The following is a 26107-nucleotide window of genomic DNA, read 5'->3' as shown; positions in this document are numbered from 1 at the left end:
AGTATTGTTAAAATGTCAATATTACCCAAAGCAATCTACATATTCAGTGCAATCCCTATCAAAATAACACCAGCATTCTTCACAGAGCTAGAATAATCCTAAAATTTGTATGGAACCAGAAAAGACCCCAAATAGCCAAAGCAATCTTGAAAAAGAAAACCAAAGCAGGAGGCATCACAATCCCGGACTTCAAGCTATACTAAAAAGCTCTAATCATCAAGACAGTATGGTACTGGTACAAGAACAGACACTCAGATCAGTGGAACAGAATAAAGAACCCAGAAATGGACCCACAAACATACAGCCAAATAATCTTTGACAAAGCAGGAAAGAATATCCAGTGGAATAAAGACAGTCTCTTCAGCAAGTGGTGTTGGGAAAACTGGACAGTGACATGCAGAAGAATGAACCTGGACCACTTTCTTACACCATACACAAAAATAAACTCAAAACAGATGAAAGACCTAAGTTTAAGACAGGAAGCCATCAAAATCCTCGAAGAGAAAGCAGGCAAAAACCTCTGTGATCTTGCCTGCAGCAACTTCTTACTCAACACATCTCCGGAGGCAAGGGAAACAAAAGCATAAATGAACTACTGGGACCTCATCAAAATAAAAAGCTTCTGCACAACGAAGGAAACAATCAGCAAAACTAAAAGGCAACCGACAGAATGGGAAAAGATATTTGCAAAGGACAGATCAGATAAATGGTTAACCAAAATCTATAAAGGACTTATCAAACTCAACACCCAAATAACAAATAATCCAGTGAAGAAATGGGCACAAGACATGAATAGACACTTCTCCAAAGAAGACATCCAGGTGGCCGACACATGAAAAAATGCTCAACATCACTCATCATCAGGGAAATACAAATCAAAACCACAATGAGATACTACCTGATACCTGTCAGAATGGCTAACATTAGCAACTCAGGCAACAAAAGATGTTGGCGAGGATGCGGAGAAACGATCTCGATGGATGAATGGATAAAGAAGATGTGGTGTATACACACACAGACACACACACACACACACACACACACACACACACACACACACAATGGAGTATTACTCGGCAATCAAAAAGAATGAAATCCTGCCATTTGCAACTACGTGGATGGAACTGGAGGGTATTCTGATAAGCGAAATTAGTCAGCAAAAGACAAATATCATATGACTTCACTCATATGAGCACTTTAAGAGACAAAACAGATGAACATAAGGGAAGGGAAATCAAAATAATACAAAAACAGGAAGGGGGACAAAACATAAAAGACTCTTAAATATGGAGAACAAACAGGGATTACTGGAAGGGTTGTGGGAGGGGATGGGCTAAATGGGTAAGAGGCATTAAGGAATCTACTCCTGAAATTATTGTTGCACTATATGCTAATTTGGATGTAAATTTAAAAAAATAAAATTTTTAAAAAAAAGAAAGAAACCAACCTAAAGCAACCATGTGACATTTGGAGGCTCTAACACCACTTACAAGCTCCGCTACCAAGAAATACTACCAACAGGTACAAGTTAAATAGTACAGCACTCAAGAAAACATGAAGACCGTGTCACAAATAAACCGAAGTTCTGAAGTATCCTTCTGAAGACCTCTCCCTTTTACCCACATCTCAGAACTCACGTGAGCTTTAAACACTCCAGGCTCCTCTTACCCATGACCAAGGAAATCACTGAGGACCCTCCAAGCCATGCAGCTGGAAAGCATTAACGGAAATCTCCTTCCCCACTAGGGATCCCTAGCTGCATTGGTTGAAGTGGTTTCAACTCCAGAGCCTAACGATCCGTTTTAATAAATATGGCATTCAAAAAACTATGGTACTGCTTCTGGTTTCCAGTGTGGCATATAAGAAGCTTAAAGTCACCAATCCTAACACGTAAAAAGCTCAATAAACTGAAAAATCAACAACTCCTCTTAAATTCGACAGAGGTGGGGTCAGGGAGGCACCACTGTCCCCAGAATTGGAGACACCAACAAGAAAATACAGAGAATAGCAACTTGTCAGAGCATAAACCCAAAAGGATAAACCTTCACAGGAACCAGTCCAAGGCAGGGAAACCTGAACTGTAACTGACAAACTGCTAGACACAATTCTAAGGATAAATGTGAGAGATAAAAACTCCAGGGGGACCGAGTCATCAGGGCCCCCACACTTTTGTGAGTTTTACCTCCCGGAGGTTGACCAGGTTCTCACGGTGAATATCAGAGAAAAATCCCCTTGGGTTGACCAGGTTCTCACGGTGAATATCAGAAAGATCCCCTTGGGCCTCCCACGGGAGGTGGAAGGGGACCATTTTGAAATACATCACAGCATTCTGTTCTTCTTAACAAGACCTCCCCTCAGGAGAAACTATTTAACCAAAGCCTAACCTGCTGGGACATTATCAGAGCCTAACTGACCTGGGGGAAGGGAAATATCCAACTCCAGCCACTCTAGCCCTCTGATCCCTCCCAAAGGGGATAGAAAAGACTGAGAAATGTGTGAAGTTCACAGTACACAAGTATAGATTCACTGAAACACTGAGACCTACTTATAGAACTGTAAAACACTTCAGGGAGCCTGGGTGGCTCAGTCGGTTGAGCATCCGACTTCAGCTCAGGTCATGATCTCACGGCTTGTGGGTTCGAGCCCCACGTCAGACTCTGTGCTGGCAGCTCAGGGCCTGGAGTCTGCTTCCGATTCTGTGTCTCCCTCTCTCTCTGCCCCTCCCCCAGTTATGCTGTGTCTCTGTCTCTCAAAAATAAATAAATGTAAGAAAGAAAAAAGAACTGTAAAACACTTCCCTGGCCCCAACACCTTGCTACCACATTACTAAAGACCCATTTACAGCAGTTCTTTTTACCCAGCACATGATATCCAGGTATCAAGAAAAAAATTTAAAAAAAACACAGTTTGAAGAGACAGAACAAGCATCAGAACCAGACTTAGAACAAGAATATAAAACAACCATGATTAAGATGCTAAGGGGGCTCTCTAATGGATAAACTGGACAGCATGCAAGAACAGACAGGCAATGGGAGCAGAGCAGGGAAATTCAAAGAAAGAACCAAAAAGAAATGCTATCAATCAGAAACACTGTGGTAGAAATGAAGAATGGCTTTGATGGGCTTTATTAGTAGACTACACAGCTAAGTAAAAAATCTCTGAGCTTGAGAATATCTCAATAGATACCACCAAAACAGAAAAGCAGAGGAACAAAGACCGAAAAACACAGAACAAAATATCCAAGAACTGAGGGATGAGTACAAAAGGAATAACATACACATAATGGGAATTCTAGAAGGAAGAGAAAAAAAGGAACAGAAAAAATATCTGAAGCAATGATGACTGAAAATTTTACCAAAATTAATGTCAGACACCACACCACAGATCCAGGAAGCTCTAAGAAAACTGAGCAAGATAAATGCCCCCAAAAAACCTATACCTAGGCACATCATTTTCAAATTACAGAAAAAGATTAAAAAAAAAAAATCCTTAAAGAAGCCCAAGGGGAAAAAACATCTTACCTGTAGAGGAAAACAGATAAAAACTGTATCTCACATCTCCTCAGAAATCATACAAGCAAGGAGAGAGGGAAGTGAAATACTTAAAATGCTGAGAGACAAAAACCACTAACCTAGAATTCCATAGCCCTGTCCTGTGAAAGTATCCTTCAAAAGTGGAGAAATAAAGACTTATTCAGACAAAACAATACAAAACCTGAGGGAATTTGTTGCCAGTAGACCTGTCTAGCAAGAAACGTTAAATTCTTCAGAGAGAAGGATAATCATCAAGGTCAGAAACTCCAATCTATATAAGGAAGAAAAGCACAGGAGAAGGAACAAATGAAGGTAGAAAAAACATTTTTCTTATTCTTTTTTTTTTAATGTTTATTTATTTTTGAGAGAGAGACAGAGACAGAGCACAAGCAGGAGAGGGGCAGAGAGCGAGGGAGACACAGAAGACAAAGCAGGCTCCAGGCTCTGAGCTGTCAGCACAGAGCCCAATGCAGGGCTCAAAGCCACGAACAATGAGATCATGACCTGAGCCAAAGTCAGATGCTCAACCGACTGAGCCACCCAGGTGTCCCTTATTTTCTCAATCTTAATTGATCTTTGTTCAAAATAATAGTTTATCCAAACAACACCAATAACTTGTGTGATTATGTATTATTATATATATATGTACATATGCTTATATATAAATGAAGAAGAGCAATAAGATATGAGAAATACATGGGAACTAGGATTATTCTACCATAAGGTGCTTGTACTACCTGTAAAGAGAGAGAGTGTCATTTGAAAGTGGACTTGGATTACTTGTAAATGTATATACTGCAACCTTTAGGGCGACTACTAAAAAAAGTAAAATTAAATAAATAAATAGAATAGGCTAACAAAGGAGTGGAATCCTAGAAAAATGCTCCATTAAAACCACAAAAAGCAGAAAAAGAGTAGCAGACAGAAACAGGAAGAAAAAACAAGGGCAACACATAGAAATCAGCAAGAAATACAGTAGATACAAAGCCAACTATATCAATAATCACTTAGAATTTCATTCCAAATGCATCAATTAAAAGACATTATTGATGTGGACCAAGAAACAAAACCCAGCTACATGTTGTCCCCTAGAAACCCACTTTAAATATAAAGACACATATAGATTAAAAATAAATGGCGGGAAAAAGATATACCATGCTAGCATGAATTTAAAAAAACTAGGGTAACTGTATTACTTTTAGACAAAGCACACTTCAGACCAAGGAAAGTTATTAGTGATAAAGAAAGGCATTATGTGATGATAAAGGGGTCAATTCTCCAAGAAAACATAATAATCCTTAATATATATGTGCCTAACAGAACATCAAAATACACGAGGCAAAAACTGACAAAACTGCAAGGAGAAAATAATGAATCTACTTATTGTAATGGAGACTTCAATACCCCTTTATCAGAAATGGAAAAATACATCAGGCAGAAAACCAGTAAGGACACAGTTGAAGTGATAAATCAATAAACTGAGTATAATGGACATCTGCAGACTACTTTGTCCAACAACTGAATACACATTCTCAAGCTCACATGAAACATTCACCAAGATAGACGACATTCTGGGCCATAAAGCACACCTTAACAAATTTAAAATAGAAATCATAATAATGTTTGCTCTCAGACCACAATGGCATTAAACTAAAAATCAATAACAGAAATATAGCTAGAAAACCCCAAAATACTTAGAGACTAATTTTTTTTAATGTTTATTTACTTTTGAGAGAGAGAGAGAGAGAGAGAGAGAGAGCGAGCATGAGCAGGGTAGGGACAGAAAGAGAGGGAGACACAGAATCCAAAGCAGTCTCCAGACTCTGAGCTGTCAGCACAGAGCCTGACGCGGGGCTCAAACCCATGGACCGTGAGATCATGACCTGAGCCAAAGTCCGATGTTTAACTGACTGAGCACCCAGGTGCCCCAAAATATTGGAGATTAAACAACACACTTCTAAATAGCAAGATTCAAAGAAGAAATCTCAGAAAATACTTTGAACTAAATGAAAATGAAAACTCACATAAAATTTTGTGGGGTACGGTGAAAGCAGTGCATAGAGGGAAATTTAGAGCACTGAATGCAAATTATTAGAAAGGCAGACCTAAAATCAATCAGCTAAGTTTCCACCTTAGGGAACTAGAAATAGAAGAGCAAATCAAGGAACTCTTGGGTGGCTCAGTTGGTTGGATGTCTGGTTCTTGACTGCAGCTCAGGTCATGATGTCATAGTTCATGAGATCGAGCCCCCATGTAGGGGTCTGCACTGACAGCAGAGCCTGCTTGGGATTCTCTCTCCCCCTCTCTCTGCCTCTCCCCTGCTCACACACTCTCTTTCTCAAAATAAATATATAAACTTAAAAAAAAAAAAGAGCAAATCAAATCCAAAGTAAGCAGAAGAAAAGTAGGAATAGAAATTAAAGTAGAAATCAATAAAATTGGAAACAGGAAATTAATAGAGAAAATCAATGCAATCAAAATCTTGCTCTTTACAAAGATATAATAGGGGTGCCTGGGGCCCCTATAATAGGGGTGGCTCAGTTGGTTAAGCATCCAACTCTTTATTTCTGCTCTGGCCATGATCTCATGGTTCATGAGATAGAGCCCCATAACAAGATCCAAGCTGACACCACGGAGACTGCTTGAGGTTCTCTCTCCCTCTCTCTCTGCCCATCCCCTGCTCATACTCACTTTCTCCCTCAAGAAATAAAATAAAAAGATTGATAATTGATAAGCCTCTAGCAGGCTAAGAAAAAAAGAGGGCACAAATCACTAATATCAGAAATGAAAGAGGAGACATCATTACAGATCCCATGGACATTTAAAGGATAAATTCTATGAACAGGGCACCTGGCTGGCTCAGTTGGAGAAGCATGTGACTTCTGATCTCAGGGTCATAAGTTTGAGCCCCACACTAGGTATAAAGATTACTAAAATAAATAAGTATTTTAAAAATTCTGTGAACTCTATGCCCACAAATTTGATAACCTAGATGAAACAGACCAATTCCTTGAAAGACAACACCATTTGCCAAAATGCACACAAGAATGTGACAATCTCAATAGGGCTTTAGCTATTAAAGAAACTGATTCAGTAATTAATAACCTTACAAAACAGAAAGCACCAGGCCCACATGGGTTTGCTGCTGACTTCTACTAAACATAAAAAATTACATCAATTTTTTAATATCTCTTCTAGAAGACAGAAGCAGATAAAATACTTCCTGACTCATTATATGAGGCCAGCATTACACTAACAGCAACACCAAGGACATTGCAGTAGTCCCCCTCTCCTTATCCAACAAGGATGGGTTCTAAGACCACTCCCCCCAACCCACAGTGGATGCCTGAAACTGAGGATAGCACCAAACCCTGTATTTTTTCCTATACATGTACGCCTATGATAAAATTTAATTTATTAGGCACAGTAAGAGATTAACAATAACTTTTATGAATATGGTCTTTCTCTCTCAAAATCTTATTGTACTGTACTCACCCTTCTTGTGATGTGAGATGACAAAAAGCCTACATAATAAGATGAAGTGAGGTGAATGACATAGGCACTATGATGTAGGCTACTACTGACCTTCTGACCATACATCAGAAAGAGGACCATCTGGAGGCACCTGGGTGGCTCAGTCGGTTAAGCGTCCGACTTAGGCTCAGGTCATGATCTCTCGGTTTGTGGGTTCAAGCACCATTTTGGGTTCTGTGCTAACAGTTCAGAGCCTGGAGCCTGCTTCAGATCCTGCATCTTCCTCTCTCTCTCTGCCCCTCCCCCACTACTCTGTCACTCTCTCTCAAAAATAAACAAACATTAAAAAAAAATTTTTTTTTTAATTAAAAAAAATGGGGTGCCTGTGTGGCTCACTCGGTTGAGCGTACAACTTCGGCTCAGGTCATGATCTCACAGCTTGTGGGTTGGAGCCCCACTGTGCTGACAGCTCAGAGCCTGGAGCCTGCTTCAGATTCTGCATCTCCCTCTCTCTGCCTTTTCCCACTTGTGCTGTCTCTAAAATAAACAAACAAACATTAAAAAAAATTTTAAATATGGGGCACCTGGGTGGCTCAGTCAGTTGAGCGTCTGACTTCAGCTCAGGTCATGATCTCACAGCTTGTGAGTTCAAGCCCCGCGTCGGGCTCTGTGCTGACAGCTCGGAGCCCAGAGCCTGCTTTGGAGTCTGTGTCTCCCTCTCTCTCTGCCCCTAACCCACTTGCATTCTGTCTCTGTCTCTCTCAAAAATAAATAAACATTAAAATAAATGTTAATGGGGCGCCTGGGTGGCTCAGTCGGTTAAGCGTCCGACTTTGACTCAGGTCACGATCTCGCGGTCCGTGAGTTCGAGCCCTGCGTCGGGCTCTGGGCTGATGGCTGGGAGCCTGGAGCCTGCTTCCAATTCTGTGTCTCCCTCTCTCTCTGCCCCTCCCCCATTCATGCTCTGTCTCTGTCTCAAAAATAAATAAACGTTAAAAAAAAATTAAAAATAATAATAATAAATGTTAATATAATTAATAAATAAATAAATAAGGACCATCTGTTTCCAGACTGGAGTTGACTTCAGGTATCTGAAACCATGGAAAATGAAACCACAGAAAGCAAAAGTACAGAGGGGGGAGAAGGGGTACTACTGCACAAGAAATTAAAACTACAGTCCAACATGTCTCATGACCACAGACATAAAAATCCTCAACACAATATTAGCAAATCATATCACACACTATATACAAAGAATTATAAAAGCACAACCAAATAGGACGTACTACAGCTATGCAAGGCTGGTTCACATTTTAAAATCTAATTAATGTAATTCACTACTTCAATAGGCTAAAGAAATAAGATTTTATCAACAGATTCAGAAAAAGACTAACAAAACCCAACACCCGTAACTAAAAACTCTTGAGTAAGATGGGAATGGAGAGTAACTTCTTCAACTAGATAAAGAACATCTATGAAAAAAAAAACACAGCTTGGGCGCCTGGGTGGCACTGTCAGTTAAGCTTCCAACTCTTGATCGATCTCGGATCAGGTCACGATCTCATAGTTCATGAGTTCGAGCCACACGTCAGCCTCTGTGCTGATGGCACGGAGCCTGCTTGGGGCTCTGTCTCTCCCTCTTTCTCTGCCCCTCCCCGCCTGTGCTTGCTCTCTCTCAAAATAAATAAATAAACTTTAAAAAAATTAAAAAAAACACAGCTAACACCATACTTTATGATGAAAAATTCAAAACTTTCCTGCTAAGATCAGGATCAAGATCACTGATTTTCAAAATCATACTAAAAGTCTTACTTATCAGACAACAGGAAATAAAAGGGTACATTTTACAGAAATAAAACTGTCTTTGTTTGCAAATAATATGATTGTCTTTGCAGAAAATCCCAAAGAAATGACAATTAAAACTGGATTAAACAATTATAGCAGGGTTGCAGGATACAAGGTTAATTCAGTCTTTCCTATGTAACAGTTTTCCTGTACACCAGCAATGAACAAATGGAAACTAAAATTAAAAACACAATACCACTTATATTAGCCCCACCTCTCAAAATAAAATACTTAGGTAATCCATCAGGTATTAGGTAAACCTAACAAAATATGTACAATATCTGTATGAGGAAAACTACGTTACTCTGACAAAAGAAATCAAAGAATTAAAGAAATGAAGAGAGTCCATGTTCATGGATAGGAAGACTCAATATTGTCAAGATGTCAGATCTTCCTAACCTGATCTATACATATAAACTCAATGCACTCCCTTCAAAATCCCAGCAAGTTATGTTGTAGATACCAACAAATGGATTCAAAAGTTTATACGGAGAAGCAAACAATCCAGAATAGTCAACACCATATTCAAGGTGAACAGAGTTGGAGGACTGGCACAACACAACTTCAAAACTTACTATAAAGTAACAGTAATCAAGACAGTATAGTATTGGAGAAAATATACAAATAGATCAGCGGAACACAGTAGAGAGCCCAGAAATAGATCCACATAAAGATAGTCAACTGATCTTGGACAAAGGAGCACAGGCAATACAACGGGTATTTAAACTGGGCGTCTATAAGCAAAAAAATTCATCTAAACACAGGTCTTACACTCTTTACAAAAATTAACTCAAAAAGAATCACAGACCTAAGTGTGAAATGCACAACTACCTATAAAACTCCTAGAAAATAACAGGAGAAAATCTACATGACCTTGAATTTAAAGATAATTTTTTAGATGCAACCTCAAAGTCACAATTCACAAAAGAAATACTTGATAAGATGGACTTTATTAAGACAAAAACTTCTGCTCTGTGACAGTGTTAAGAGAATGAGACAAGAAGCTATAAACTAAGAGGAAATATTTGCAAATGACCTATCAGAGAAAGCACTATCAGCCAAAACATTCAAAAAAACTCTTACAACTCAATAAAAACACAAGAAACCCAAGTTAAAAATAGGCCAATGACTTTGACACCTCACCAAAGAAAATCTACAAATGGCGAATATGGAAATGATGCTTCACATCATAAGTCATCAGGAAAATGCAAATTAAAATAACACTGAGAAAGCCTTCCACTTAGAATCTCCCTGAGGTGTGCCTGGGTGGCTCAGTAAGTTAAGCATCCAACTCTTGATTTCCACTCAGGTCATGACCTGCCAGCTCATAGGATTGGATGGAGCCCTGGGTCATCAGGCTCTGTGCTGACAGTGTGGATCCTGCTTGGGATTCTCTCTCTCCCTCTCTCTCTGCCCCACCCCCACTCGTACTTACCCATTCTCAAAATAAGTAAATAAAGATTAAAAAAGGAAAAAGAAGGAACTCCCTAAAGTGGGGAAGGGGCCCAAAACAGACTGTGGAGAAAGTCTCCTTCCTTTTGGTCTGGTACCAGGCATCAGTAAGGGTGTCAGGAGGTTCAGTTAAGTAATTTTCAGAAAACATTTGTAGCAGGCTCATAAAACTTCAAGATCTTGAATCCTTTCTACTCAAAAAAATCAAACCACACATTTTGATTGTGTGTAGAGGTTGTTCAACTAAAGGAACATCTACTAATTTTTTAATTAATTAAATAGTGATATATACTACTACATACCTATTAAAATGGCCAAAATCCGAAATACTGACAACACCAAATGCTGGTAAGGATGTGGAACAATAAGAATTCTCATTTGCTGATGATGAAAATGCAAAATGGCATAGCTCCTTTGCTAGAGGGTTTGTCAGTTTCTGATGAAATTAAACATACTCTTCCCATACAATCTACCAACTGAACTCCTCAGTATTTACCCAAATACAAAAGCCTGCACATCAATGTTTATAGGAGCTTTATGAATAGAGAATGTAGTATGAGCCCACTTGACAGGAAAGATCTGCTGAAAGTCAGAAGTTTAAGAAATTCTTCACAACTGATACAGACACACCACATAGGCAAACACCCAGCATAATATGACCGTAACTTAAAATCCCCTATGAAAAAAAGCAAACTAATATTCTGTGAGACATACTACCTACCCACATTTTATAAATGCTTAATTTCCAAAAGCATCAAAACCTCTCTACTTATAAGCTCCAATCCATTACTGTGAAAAAAGACTATGCTATAAAACTGAGAAAATGCAAACCACAACTTTATAAAGCTTAAGCCATTTCTGTGACCCATCTCAGCAGATTGATTTTTCTGTTTTGTATTGACATTGGGAATATGGGGGCTGCTCATCCTAAAGCCACACAAAGCACTAGTCCTGAAAGTGAGTTCAAAGAAATCTCTAAAACAGTATCAGAGATTGCTAACATCAATTAATCTATAAACGGAACTCACGGAACTGTCAGGAACTGGGGTTAAAGTTTTATAATAACAAAAATCGACTTTCTTCAAAGTTTTAGTTAGTGATTTTAGTGACAACAAGCCTGCAGAATATGCCAACAGGTAACAAAAGCTGATATTAAAAAAATCCTTACAGCAAAAACCAGAAGACCATAACCTCTATAAAGTACAGCAACAAGAAATCTCAAAGACCACTGACCTGGTCCTCCTCTTCATCCTCATCCTCTGCCAAACGTTGCCTGCCCACTTCATACAGCCTGCATACCGTGTCCATGTTCAGAGCATCCATGCTGCCTTGGTTCTGAAAATAAAACACCCAGTCCACGAAGAGCAGTTAGTTTTCAGAAGGCCCACATCCACATCTCAGTTATAACTCGCACCCATGCACCTTGACCCTGTAACTGTCAAAGTTTCTGATACCCAAAATTCTTGAACTAACTCTGAAAATGTTATACGCAGGCCACAGAAAGGGAAAGAAAACAGGATAAGAAGGCTTTGGCAGGGCAAGCAATATTAAGCAAAAGAGAGACCACCATCCTCAGAATGAACCTGTCTTGCTCTGTCAAGAGATCCAGACTCCTCTCAGAAAGGGAGCACAGTGACTCCAAGATATTAGAAGATGGGACTGTCCATGTTGTTTTATACTGGAATTTTCTTATTATTTCTCTTACAATGTAGATCTCTCCATCAAGCAAGTAGGTTATCAATAATCTACCTTTGGAAATGCATCAACTTTAGAACACATCTTAGATCAGACAAAATGCCTGTAGTATAACTTGAAAATGATCCTAAAGATCAAAACAAAACAGCAGGGTTTCTGCTAGCTCCCTTTACCTCAATGACAGCAAGATAGCAGTCTTTGGTGTCTGTACACAGGTCAAAGATGTTCCGTTTCACATCAATGGTTGCTGGAAAACAAAATGTGTCAAGACTCAGGATTGGACTACTGCTCTGACCTTAAAACCAGTTTTTCCTCTAAAGGAATTTCAAGGTGATTGCTCCTAAATAGTTCCATAACCTCTTGGCTTTTCAATGAAGAATTACAGAAAAGGATGATCTTAAATATGGAAAACCAAAACATGACAAAACGAACAATGTCTGCCCCTTCAAGCTTACCTATAGGTTTGTAGTCAGTTGCATTAAATGTTCGGAAGGATGATCCAAAAGGGCTTTTCATCCTCTCTTCCATTAAGTCATCCTCATCATCTGCCTGCAACATAGCTAATTGGGAGGAAGGGGGAAAGGGGGCCAAGGAGCAAAATACTTTTAGAAATCAGAAACATCCCCTATTCACAAGTGCAGAAAATATTAATGGACAATCAAGACTTCAGTGAGTTTCTCTGTAGTAAATTCATTCTATCTAATTAGTTCCTTTCAACGTATCCTACTAGCATACCCCGAACAGTATCCTCAACCTTGTATCTAGCTCCCAACAAGTGTTATAGCTAAAGGCCAGCAACATCATAAAAGCACAAATGCAACAAGTTCGTTAAGGATACAGATGGGAAATTAATGCATGAAATGTCTTTCTGTACAAGATGTTCTTGTTATCTTCACCCTAAATCAACACTATTTTCATCAATAAACTTTGTCACCATTTATTCATCAATAAACAACACCCTATCATTTTATCTTTTATGTTACAACCTTCAAATGCCTTCCAATTCATATTTGAGAGATATTTCCAAACCAAAAGGGGAGAGGGGAGAGAAGGGAGAAAAAGAATAATGTAGAGAAGTAAAAAGTTTATTACCTCCATACATCACTGTCCCTGTGTGGTTGAACACAACACGACACTGATCCAGAGCAGGAACTGTGTGTAAAAGATGGAAAGTGCGAAGATCCCACTAGGAGGGAAGTGGTCAAGGATAACTATTTTATACAAACTTTCTTATGTAAACTCATAGAAGAAATTCCAAAATATCTCTTTTTTCCTCTCCTGTTGAGATATGAATGCTTTAAAGGTAATGCTTTAAAGGTAAAGTAAAGAGGCACCTAGGAGGCTCAGTTGGTTAAGCATCCGACTTCAGCTCAGGTCACGATCTTGCAGTTCATGAGTTCGAGCCCTGCATCAGGTTCTGTGCTGACAACTCAGGGCGTGGAGCCTGTCTCAGATTCTGGGTCTCCCTCTCCTCTGCCCCTCCCCTACTCACGCTCTCTCTCTCTCTCTCTCTCAAAAAAAAAAAAATATATATATATATAAAAACATGAAAAAATTTAAAAAGTAAATAAATAAATAAATAAAAGTAAAGCAAAAATGCTTTCAAAGTAAACAAAAGCATATAAAATGCTTATTATCAAGTAACATCCTTGAAAATCTCCTATGGTATCCTCATATACATGAAAACTACACGAACTCCCTTCATCTCAACAGCATCAATTCACTTTACACTTGTGATTTCTGCAATGCAAAAGTAAAATCCTTCTGAAGATATAAAAGTCAATTTAATACCTGGAGAAGTAAAAGGTAAGAATCTGGTGGTCACTCTTCTCAATACAAAAAAAAACATGCTAATGAAAGTTCACTGGTAATTACCAACCATTGGAGATTAACTAACACTTCAAATCAAAAGAGAGGCACCAAATTATTACCTGTGTGGATACTTTAACAGGGTGTTGGTAGAAAGATAAATTATTTCTGCATCACAAACTAGATAACAAACGGAAAATAAGACATGGGTGTAAAGGATACAATCTCAGTATTAATGATGACCTCCAGCCCATTTGGATGGAAAACGCCACTGATGTTCATGTTGAACTTGTCAAACTTGTGGATGGCTTGTGCAGAGCGGACATCCCAGAGGACGCCATCATTTAAGACAAGATCATCTGTAGGATTAAAGGTGGCACAGTTCCTCTTGTAGTTGTTGGCAAGATCTGGGTTAAACAGAGTCAACAGCTTGTTGCCAGTCTGAATATCATAAATCTTTAGAGAAGAAGGGGTGGGAAGAGAAAAATCAGACCAATCCATCCACTAACAATTTGAAGAGAAGCTGTGTAAAATATCTCTCCATGCTTTCCAAATCCCAACAAAATCACAAAAGCCCTAATACTGTAGAATACCTGGAAAGTATGAAGAGTACACCCATCCAAGCAATGTTTAAGTGCTTTGGTTCCCATTCAAGGTTTGAAAAGTCTCTTTCCCACAAGAAAATGAAAAGAGAGATGGCAATAAGGATAAGAAAACCCTCTTCTACCCCTCCCCTTTCAAGAGACAGAAAATGTTTCTACAATAGAAACTGAGAAATTAAATTCATATGGATAGACCAATGATTAACCATAGAATACTATTAAAGAGCCACTTTTTGAAGAAAGGAAGGCATCAATGACATACCCCTTTCTCCTTAAAAATCTCCCAATACACATATTTTAGCCCTACAATAGTAAAAGTTCCAAATGTACAATGTGCAACCCATACAGAGACCAGATCTTTCCCATCACCTTACACACATGCTGTAGTATTTCCAATCTTTAAAAAAAAAAAAAAAAAGAATCCTCCTTTAATATAGGAACAATAAGGAGACACAAGAAAACAATCAAATCAAGATCATGAGACAAGACAACTAGCCTGGTCTCTTCAAAAGTCAATGTCATGAAAACTGGAGAAATGGTTCTTGGCTTTAAAACATTAGTAAGACATAACAACCAATGCAATATGTGAATCTTGGCTGGATCCTGGTTCAAAAAACAAAAAACAAAAAACAAAAAACAAAAAGCATTTGAAACCAAACACATCAGGAACAATAGGGAAAACTGAGTATGGAATGGATATTAGATGATACTTGGGAATTACTATAGATTTTCTTATATTTGATAAGAGTATAATTATGTAGTAAAATATCCTTATTGCTAAAACATGCATGCTGTAAGACTTAGAAATAAAATGTGTTTGCAACTTACTTTCAAATGATTCAGAAATACATACATATTAACACATAATACATACATTCAGAACATATGGTGAAATATTAAACTGATGAATCCAGGTAATAGGTGTATGTACTATTCTTTCAATTTCTCTACATATTTTAACATTTTTAAATGAAAAGTTTGAGAAACCCTCCCTTCACAACCCCATATTCCCACCATTACCCTCAAGCTACTATACCCCACTTTTCTGTTTTTCTGCAAAAAACACTTCAGAAAACTTGTCTCTACTCAGTGTCTCCACTTTCCTGTTCTCTCATGAGAACAGATTTTCACCCCAGTGCACAGAACTAGCTCCTGACGAGGTTAACAAGAAGATCCATATTGTTAAATCAAAGGTAATTCTCAATTCTCATCTTATGAACTCATTAACAGTTTCCGACCAGTTGATCAATTCTTCCTTCAAAGGATCTTCCCCCTTGCCTTCTGGGGCACATCTTTTTCCTGAGGTCTCCTGCTGCCCAATATTTTTGGTCTCCTTCTCAAGTCCCTCCCTCACATGGCAAATTCGAAATATTGGCATATGCCAGGACTCTGTCCCCTCAGTTCTCTTCTCTAGCCTCCTTAACGATTTCATCTAGTCTCATGGCTCTATCAACCCGTGAATAACTCCTATATTTATATCCCCTATCCCAGACCTCTCTTCTGAACTCCCGTTTTGTATATTCAACTACCCATTCCCTACCTGAATGTCTAATAACAAACTTCCTGTGTCCAAAAACCCAGAGCCTGGCTGTATCACTTCTCATCACCTGTACCATGCCCTCCTGGGCCCAGCCCCACTACAGTCCTCACATGTGAGCTGGCCCGACATACTCCTAACTGGAAAGCCTGCTCTTGCTTCTCTCACAGAAACCAGACTCACACTTTAGGAACTTTACATCCCATCATGTGTCCTCTGCTCAGCCTCCAGTGCCGGCATCTCACTCAGAGAAGCCAAAGGTCCTAACAACACCCTATATATAAGATGCTACTATGATATGCGTCACCCATTCCCCCACAACACTGAGCTGAGCTCTTACCCCTCTTCCCTCTCCCACCTCCAAAGGGCTTTTCCCTCAGTCTTAAAACACTTTTCCCCCCAGATATCTGCATGACACTTCCTTCAAAGGGAAAGGTTCCTGGGGTGCCTGGGTGGCTCAGTCAGTTAAGCATCCAACTTCGGCTCAGGTCATGATCTCACAGTACGTGAGTTTGAGCCCTGCACTGGGCTCTCTGCTGTCAGCACGGAGCCCAGTTCAGATCTTCTGTCCCCTCTCTTTGCCCTCCCCTGCTTGTGCATGTGCACTCTCAAAAATTAAAAAAAAAAGGGGGGGGGGGGGCACCTGGGTGGCTCAGTCGGTTGAGCCTCCAACTTCAGCTCAGGTCATGATCTCACAGTTTGTGAGTTCAAGCCCCGCGTCGGGCTCGGTGCTGAAAGCTCAGAGCCTTGAGCCTGTTTCGGATTCTGTGTCTCCCTCTCTCTGTCCCTTCCCCGCTCATGCTCTGTCTCCCAAAGATGAATAAATGTTAACAAAAAAAAAAAATTTTTTAATAAAAATAAAAAATTAAAAAAAAAAAAAACACTCCTTAAACATCACCCTATCAGTGATACTGACCATCCTAGATAAAAGAGAAGTCCCTCACAGCACCATCAAGCACTTCCTAACTTTTACCCTGCTTTCTTTTCCTTGGCAGCACTTACCACCTGACATACCATATATTTGCTTCTCTATTTGTCTCCCCAGTGAGGCTTCATAAAGGCAGGGACTTATATTTCATCTAAAACTTAGTAAGTATTTGAAAATAACTGCTGTACTAATCATACCTTTCTTAAGTTGTCGGATTAGTTCATGTTTGGTCCCACATGGCTTATAACTACTTTACTACACTTCTAGGTTTTATCTGGAAAGAATATCACTAAGTAATTTCTTGCTGCCCTTAGGACTGCCCTTCAGTCCAGAAGTTTTCATTACAAACAAATGGGCATAATCAGTTTGAAAGCAGTGGATTCTTAAGTACTTACGTGGGCAATGTCTCCTTTTGTACCTATGACTCGATCCTGAGAGTGCTTACTGAACTCAACATAGTGATCTTCTGTGAAGGAATGCCTACAGACAAACAACAAAAGTACTTAAGTGATACACCTTCAGGAAACAGTCACTGAGCCGACTGAAAATAAACATGATTCTCAGCCTCCTGCCTGACTATACTCATCTGAGGATTCTCAGCAACCAAAGAGGAAAAACTGTATACTTAAGGTTTAAAAAAAAAAAAAATCCCTCCATCAGTTTAACCAAGCAGATCCAAAAGAATTAATTAATTAGCAGGAATTACTTTGTTAAAAAAAAATGGATAACAAGCCACACGTCTTTGAACATACCCCAGCAAAGAGTACAACTATCATATGTGAACATGAGAAATTACACAGATGTGCCGTTTTAAATTAGTGAAGGGTCAGCTGTGTGATGGGACTGGTAAGAATACTTGGTAAGAATATCTCAGAATTTAGGATAAAACCTTATTAAACATGAGCGACAGACAAGGAAGAGAGAAGTTAGCAATAACTCACAGCATTCGTCTTTTCCCAAAAGGCTTCAAGTTGAAGAATCAGATGAAGGGAAATATAAATTAGGTAAATTGTAGAACAGAAAGAGTTGGGTTATAAAAAATACATACATACTTCATATCAAATACTGATTTCATTCCCCAAAGTGCAGACAGAGGCTGGCTCCAAGTAGCAGATGTCAGCAGCAAGGACCCATCCTAAAAGAAGAAGGAGGCCCAAGGTGGGTAGTCACATGCTTATATAAATGCTGTCTGCCTGTAGCATTTTAACATACAAGCTCAAAAATTATTATTGTATTATATAGAAAATAGAAAAACTACGAAGAACCAAGAAGTGTTCGAAACTGCTGGGATTTAAGTATGTGCACATGCAATGTCCTAAAAAAATACCTAAATTTAAGAAAAGACTAACTCCTCCTGAGCTAGTAACAAAAAATACAATAGTTCCAAGGGTAGGGGAAGAAAAAAACTTGGAAAGATGGCTCCACCTTTCTTAACATTTGGCCATATATCTCAGTCTCCCTCACCTGAAATATCAGTCAAGTGAAAACATTTCTTAGACTTTCTTAGCTAACAACTCTTAGGATTTTTTCAAAAAGAAAGCCCATTAAGGGGCCCCTGGGTGGCTCAGTCGGTTAAGCTTCCGACTGTGGCTCAGGTCATGACTTCGCAGTTCGTGGGTTCAAGCCCCTGGAGCCTGCTTTGGATTCTGTGTCTCCCTCTCTCTCTCTGCCCCTCCCCGGCTCACACTCTGTGTGTGTGTCTCTCTCTCTCTCTCAAAATAAATAAACATTAAAAAAAAAAATTTTTTTTAATACTTTAAAAAAAAAGAAAGCCCAATAAAGGCTGAGTCTCCTTTACTCTAGTATCGGGAAAACTATCCTTGTCATCTTAACAGTCCTAACTTTTAGAAATAAAGGTGTCAATTCCATCCACAGAATAATACTAATAAACCATGACCCACTAGAACCATATAATGCTTTTTTCCTAAAAACTCACAGTACTTTGAAATTTATTTCTGACACAAAAAGAAAACTTCTGTGATCATAGTTTCCATCTGAGGCAAATTAAAAAAGAAAGGTTCACACACACATACACATACACATACGACTCTTAGAAGAAGGTTGGCAAGCTTTTTTTTTACTTAAAGAGCCGAACAGTAAACACATTAGGCTTTGTAAGCCGTATGGTCTGTGTCACAACTACTCAACTCTACCATTGTAGCACAGAAGCAGCCACAGACCACACATAAACAGATAGGCATGGCTATGTTCCAATAAAAGTTTATGTACAAATTAACAGCCAGCCCACAAGCCCATAGTTCCCAAATCATCAAAGAAGAATGAATGAGAACCACCTAGGAAGGGACTCTTACCCTGGAAGGTTCAAGATGTGTGATAGCCGAGTTGTGACAGTTATAGCTGGCCTCCTCTTGTCCACTAAACACATTATAGAGCTTCAACTGCCCAGTGCAGGTGCCAAGCATCAGGAACCGCTCCCGTGCTGAGAATGCACAGCAAGTGAAACCACTCTCATCCTCATTGGCTTCCCTGAACACTGAAATAGGACGGAACCTAAGCAAAAAAAAAAAAAAAAAAGAAAAAGAAAAAAGAAAAATCAGAGACAATGCACAAGGACTCCAAAAAAAGAAAACTTTGCTAAAAGGATGAAAGAAAAATTAAAAAAAAAAAAAAAAAAAAAAGAGCATTTATGTTTCAAATGGGTTCTCCCAAAATATCATAGTGACCTTCAGTGCTTCCTTTTCATTTTAAGTGAGAGAAAAGGACCTCCACTTCCAAGTTTTAACAATAACAAAAGTCCTCATATTTAAAACTTGTGATCCCCTCATCTTTATGTGAGATTTGTAAAGAATCAGAACAGGAAACAACTGGACCAGCACAAAAACAAGTTTGGGAGTCTAGTTAGGAACAGAATGTTGCATGAGTTCTAGAAAACACACTAGTTGTAACAAGAACACAGAGTATCCTTATCCTAATAATATCCTAACAATAACAATCACATAAGGAACCCCTGGTTGACAAAAGGGGGTACAGTCACATTACTCATGTATTTACACAAAGTGACAATCACTGGTATTTCAGACCAACAAATAGTCCAGCTTTCTGGAATCATCACACTTTGATTTAAATAGAAGAATCATTCCAATTCCCAGGTAGTGAGGTGGCCTCTCCTTACCTGCTAAAGATAAGGTGCCTATCAAAGCATCCGCCATCCACCCCTCCATACTTTGGAAATGATGCCCTGCGGTTTAGCCTTGAGGTAAAGTTTATTGGCGCTTGCCGCCTCTGTTTTGGCTCAGGACACTGATGAGGAGTAAAGAGGGAGAAAGGTGGGCAGGTGGCAACTGGGTTCTTGCAGCGAGCATGCTGCTCTCTAAGATATTCTGTGATGATACTGTCCAGCGTAGGTGGGGAAGGAAGATGTCTGTCCAACTGCTTTTTTATGGCTGGGCTTTGGCTATAGGCGCCATGGTCCGACTTCTGCCGCAACACTCTGATTTTCCTGCCATTGCAGGGTGATGGCCTCTCTCTGATAAAACTGATCCTACCAATCAAGGGGGAATTGCCTGCATAAGATGGGCCAGGCAAGGCTAGTGAACCTTGGGGGGGCCGTGGCTGAGGATGGGCAGTGGGGGCAGGAGGGGCAGTGGCACCCACAGAAGCATGGCTGCCCAGTCGAGTTGCAATGCCATTGGCGATGCGAGGTGTTCGGGGAAGAGAGACAGGAGAAGCAGCAGCAGTGACTGGGGTGAAGGCAGAAGAATGAGAAGCAGCAGTCATGGGCAAGTCAGCCTCTTTCGTCAGCACGGTTGCTGTCTCCCCAAGCCCTTTAGAAATGAGATGGTTACGTATCAACAGAAGCAGCTCTTTCTCAGGGAAGGAAATCCTTGACTGGGCAACAACATCTGCTTTTTGCAGTCGTGCCAGAGACACATCAGTGCCAATGAGAAGAGGCTTTCCTGACACTCGTTCAATGAGCTCAGCAGCATACTTGCAGAACTTGACATGGTCACTGCGCTTGTCCTGCAGCACAGGCTCCTTCATCAACTGCTGGATCTGGCAGCTGCTGAAAAGGGGCAGTTTGCTGATGATCTGCCGGACAGTGCTACTGCGAGAAAGGCCCACTAGGGCCTTGCAGGCCAGAGCCCTTATCTGGTCTGCATCAGTGATGGGCATCTTGATGGATAATAAGGACAGGAGCACCTTGATGCCATTGTTGGACTGAACCACATTCCACATCTTGGCCAGGGTGTGCTCGCTACTTTTCGGAGTCTGAGGCAGCTTTCTCCGAGGAGTTCCAGAGATAAACTTGCCAATACTGGAAATTCGGTTATCCGGGCCACAAACACAATTGATGATAATCTGAAGTGCTGACTTCTGAATTTCAGCATCATGGATAAAGAACTCACCCTCAGCCACTCCCAAAATAATGCTGATACCTATTGGGGAGAAATACAAAACATTTTATATTGTTCTTCAAAAAACTAACAGCCAAATTCAATGATTGTTCCAGAGTCAAAATTTAGACTTCGATTCATTTTGTTCTACCTGAAACTACTGTACCATTTTAATAAAGGACAAGTAACTTTTTGAATAAAATACAATCAGTTCTACTACAATATAGCTTCATGATACAATACTTCATATGCAGTTGTTAAACAGGGGAAAGAGGTCAGTATTATGTGGAAGTTACCAGGGTCATGTGCAATTTTTCCTGGGTTAAGGGGAGCAAAAATAGCAGGAATAAGTTAAAACCTTTAGCAGAAAGGAGAAAAACCCTCAGCCTGGCTGCCACAATGGCATCAGGAACCCTTTCTGCTATATATGAAGAAAGTTAAAAACAAGTGGCTGCACCTCAGGCTTTCTCCCCAAAGTGGTACACCCCAAGACCCACAGCCAGTCATACCACTTCCCATGCTCACCTTAGCAGGAGCCCTTACCTGACCTGTTCTTAATACGATACATTTTCCTTTTATTATGTATGATAGCTTCTGTCCATTCTGAGCTGCTTGCCAATTACGGAGTTAGGGCTCAGATTACAAAGTTGCTTTAAGTTTTCTACTGTCTGCCCTAACCCATTTTTCCCATAAACTTTATTTCTGGCATAAGACTCTGCAGAGTACAGGTTTTCAAGAATGAACTTGTACCATCATAGCACATGTATCACTTAGAAAACCTGAGTTCACCAACACAACTGATTCCCTTATATAGGGGCAACTGGGTGGTTCAGTCAGTTAAGATTCCGACTCGGCTCAGGTCATGATCTCGCAGTTCATGAATTCGAGCCCCGCGTTGGGCTCTGTGCTGACAGCTCAGAGCCTGGAGCCTGCTTCAGATTGTGTGTCTCCTCTCTCTGTCCCACTCCCACTCGTGCAGTGTACATGTGTCTCTCTCTCAAAAATAAACAAACATTAAAAATAATAATAAAAACAAATAAAAGTGTATAGCACAACTTAGATGGGACAAGGCATTCTCCACTACTACCTTCTGTTCTAATATTGCAAATCAGGTACACAACTACGGCCAGAATTGGAAAAGAAAACAAATCCAGACCAAGCAATCACAAAAATGGAAAGGTACAACCTACCTACAGTGGAGACGGTGGAGCCAGCCTCATCTAGCACATCCACTGATTCTGCCAACTGCAGCTGGATTTTTGGCACAACAGTGAGAATAGCCAGAACATCCAAAGCAAAGCGGACAGTATCATTCCTGGACAGGAAAAACAATTAGTTAAACGGAAACTAGGAGACAGTCAAAACAAAAAAGTTAAACTGAGATACAGAATAGATCAGAACTACTACCTATGTGGCTCTGTCCCTAGCCAAGACATGAAGAGAGCATTTGTAAGTCACCATGACATTACTTTCAAAACAGTGGGGATGGAATTTTCCCCACTGCTAAAATTAAAACCAAAGGATAATCCCCAATGCTGATAAGGATGTATAAGGACAAATGCTCTCAAACTTTTGGTGGGAGTACAAATAGGACCCTCATTTTGAAAAACAATCTAGAAATAGGAAACAAGATTCTAAAAATGTGCCTAAGCTTTAGCCCAGGAATTTCACCTGGAAGAATTTGTCCTAAGGAAATAATCAGAAATACAAACAAGGGGCGCCTGGGTGGCTCAGTTGGTTGAGCGACCGACTTCGGCTCAGGTCATGATCTCACGGTTCGTGAGTTCAAGCCCCGCATTGGGCTCTGTGCTGGCAGCTCGGAGCCTGGAGCCTGCTTCGGATTCTGTGTCTTCCTCTCTCTCTGCCCCTCCCCCACTCATGCTCTGTCTCTCTCTGTCTCAGAAATAAACATTAAAAAAAATTAAAAAAAAAAAAGAAATACAAACAAGCATTTATGTGTTAAGATGTCCATTATCACATCATTTAAAATAACAAAAGAATTATAAAACCTACACAGATAGTAGGAACACATGTGTGTTAAGTTATAGTACACTCATCTGATGAACTATTCTGCAGCTATGGACAACCGTTCTCAAAGAATTCTAAAGGACAAAGGGAGAGGCTCAAAATACAACATTAATAAAATAGAAAACATAAAATTTTAAGTATGACCATACCAAGTATTGATAAAAAGGCAGAGAAATGAGAATCCCCATATCCTGCTGTTGAGATGAAAATGGTAAAGCAACATCCAATAAAGATGAAATGCAGGCACCCTACAATCCAGCTATATACATCATATCCCCAGAGAGACCCCAAAAGGAGGTATGTGGTATCATTCATTTGATAGCAAAAAAGGAAGTAACAAACACTAAATGTCCATCAATAGGGTAATAAACTAATACAGAAACACGTGAATTCAAATAAATATCAACATATATACATCTCAAAAACACAAGGTTGAAAAAAGCAAGTTGCAAAAGATGCATACAGGATAACATATAATTTAAAAACATACAAAGGAGTATTATATTATTGCTTATACACACACATGTGTGTGGTATAAAAATATGAATGGAGAGATATACTCCAAATTCAGAAGACTGGTCACTATGGAGAGGCAGAAAAAGGAATTGAGAAAGAAGCAAATAATGCCACCACAGGCCAACACTGCATATTGGGTTGTTATGTTAGTCTCTGTACATTTTGTATATTGAATTATTTCATAAAAAGATGAATTTAGTTAAATTCTATGATCTCAATTAGGTATATTTACACACATTATGGAAAAAAGACTAGAGAAATTAACAGTAGCTGAAAATCATCTCCTTCTCTAAGGATCTGTATATTCTAAACAGAAACAAGTATTTGATTTTTAGAAACAAACTTTTAAAGGACACATTCCCAATATATTTATATTTTCTTTGTAATCAAATATGAACTTGCCACTCAAAAAATGTATTTATAACATTCCTAGTTATCTTCTGAGCTTTCATCATCTTTTCAACAAAGTTCAAGTGAACATAATAATCTACTTTAATACTCTAAAACAGTGGTTCTCAGGGCACCTGCATGGCTTGCTCAGTTAAGGGTCCTACTCTTGATACTGGCTCAGATCATGATCTCACAGTCATGAGATCAAGCCCCACGTTGGGCTCACCACAGAGTGTGGAGCCTGCTTGGGATTCTCTCTCTCTGCCCCTCCCCACTCACACTCTCTCAAAATAAATACTTAAAACTTAAATAATAAAAGTAAAACACAGTTCTCCAAGTGTGGTTGGGGGAACCCAGTGATCTCTGAGACCCTTTCAGAAAGTCCCCTGATATAAAAACTATTTTCAGGGGCGCCTGGGTAGCTCAGTTGGTTAAGCATCCTGGTTTCGGCTCAGGTCATCATCTTGAGGTTCATGAGTTCGAGCCCCATATTGGGCACTATGCTGACCATGTGAAGCCTGTGTGGGATCCTCCCTCCCTCTGCCCTCCCTGGCACGCGTGCATGCTTTCTTTCTCTCTCTCTCATAAAATAACCTAAAAAAATTTTTTTTAATTATTTTCATAATAATACCAGGGTGTTAGTTTCCTTTCTCACTTTCACTCTCTCACAAGTGGCTACTAGAGCTTTCTGAGGCTATGTCATGTGTGATGTCACAAAAGAGTGAATACAGAAGCAAATATGAGATATTAGGCAGACATTTAAAAACCTTGCTGAAATCATCTGGTTTTATTCTGGAAAACTTTTCATAAAAAATGCTAATGTGTAACGGGGTTAAGATTATTTTTAAGTAAATTCGTAAGTATTTTTACATTTACTCAGTTTTACTTTCTAATTGTTAAATATCAACAGATTTACCACAAAAACAAAAGCTCTTTGGGGTTCTCAATTTTTAATACAATAAAAGGGTCCTGAGACCAAAAAGTTTTAAAATGGCTGCTCCAAAAGTTATCTCCCTAGATTTACTATCCTGGCGTTTCACAAACAAGCCATATGCACCCTAAATAAGGCAGTCTTGTCTTTATGACAATGAATGGATAGGGAAAGAAGGTAAAGAATCACTCTTCATAAACTTTGTTACTGTCTTCTCTTCAGATTCTATCTTTTCCAAAATATAACTTTCTCTGATATCACACTCAAGTAGAACCCACCCAAACTCCTGATTCTATCAGCTGTCCTTTTCTGAGCCTCATCCTGTTGTGCCCTGACTGCTTTTAACTGAATTGTGAAAATCATTAAAGCACAAAATACAGTTTTCTATGAAAGAAGATTATGTGTGGCTGTCAGCCAGTAGAGAGATGTTTAAAGTCTAAGTACCAAAAAAAAATACTGAACTGCAGTCTCAAGGCAGGACTTCAAACCCACCTCTGCAGCTGTGTAAATTACATAACTTCTGTAAGAGCACAGACCTTGATCCCCATCTTTTGTGCAGTATTCATAATCATCAGAACCATATATATAAACAAACATTCTGTAAATTAAAAATATTATCTTCCGGGGGCGCTTGGGTGGCTCAGTCGGGTTAAGTGTCCGACTTCGGCTCACGTCATGATCTCATGGTTCATGGGTTCGAGCCCCTTACCGGGCTCTGTGATGATAGCTCAGAGCCTGAAGCCTGCTTTGGATTCTGTGTCTCCCTCTCTCCCTGCCCCTCCTCTGATCATGCTCTGTCTCTCTCTCTCTCAAAAATAAAGAAAGATTTTTAAAAGTTAAGAAAAAACAGATTATCTTCGTAGGGGCACCTGGATGGCTCAGTCAAGCATCTGACTTCGGCTCAGGTCATGATCTCATGATTCGTGGGTTCGAGCCCCACATCAGGCTCTCTGCTGTCATCACAGAGCCTGCTTTGGATCCTCTAACTCTCTCTCTCCACCACTCCCCCACT

General features: G+C 39.6%; 1 protein-coding gene across 13 annotated transcripts in view; it reads right to left on the bottom strand.

The window, feature by feature from the left end:
* DCAF1 (DDB1 and CUL4 associated factor 1) overlaps positions 1 to 26107 on the bottom strand; it is an 88060-nt gene that overhangs the window by 15006 nt on the left and 46947 nt on the right. For all 13 annotated transcript variants that reach the window (XR_008297135.1, XR_008297133.1, XR_008297134.1 and 10 more), the window contains 10 exons: positions 22421 to 22545; positions 20009 to 21272; positions 19188 to 19386; positions 17928 to 18010; positions 17271 to 17355; positions 14031 to 14264; positions 13092 to 13185; positions 12455 to 12559; positions 12173 to 12246; positions 11538 to 11639 (listed from right to left, as the gene is read on the bottom strand). Coding sequence is in view for 5 of the 13 variants with exons in the window: in XM_053219312.1 (XP_053075287.1) it covers positions 11538 to 11639; positions 12173 to 12246; positions 12455 to 12559; positions 13092 to 13185; positions 14031 to 14264; positions 17271 to 17355; positions 17928 to 18010; positions 19188 to 19386; positions 20009 to 21272; positions 22421 to 22545 (2365 nt within the window). In the remaining 8 variants the exon portion in view is untranslated. The remainder of the gene's footprint in view (positions 1 to 11537; positions 11640 to 12172; positions 12247 to 12454; positions 12560 to 13091; positions 13186 to 14030; positions 14265 to 17270; positions 17356 to 17927; positions 18011 to 19187; positions 19387 to 20008; positions 21273 to 22420; positions 22546 to 26107) is intronic.

Source organism: Acinonyx jubatus, chromosome A2 (assembly GCF_027475565.1).
Source record: "Acinonyx jubatus isolate Ajub_Pintada_27869175 chromosome A2, VMU_Ajub_asm_v1.0, whole genome shotgun sequence".
Lineage (NCBI taxonomy): Eukaryota > Metazoa > Chordata > Mammalia > Carnivora > Felidae > Acinonyx > Acinonyx jubatus.
This window is presented reverse-complemented; position numbering and strand designations above follow the sequence as displayed.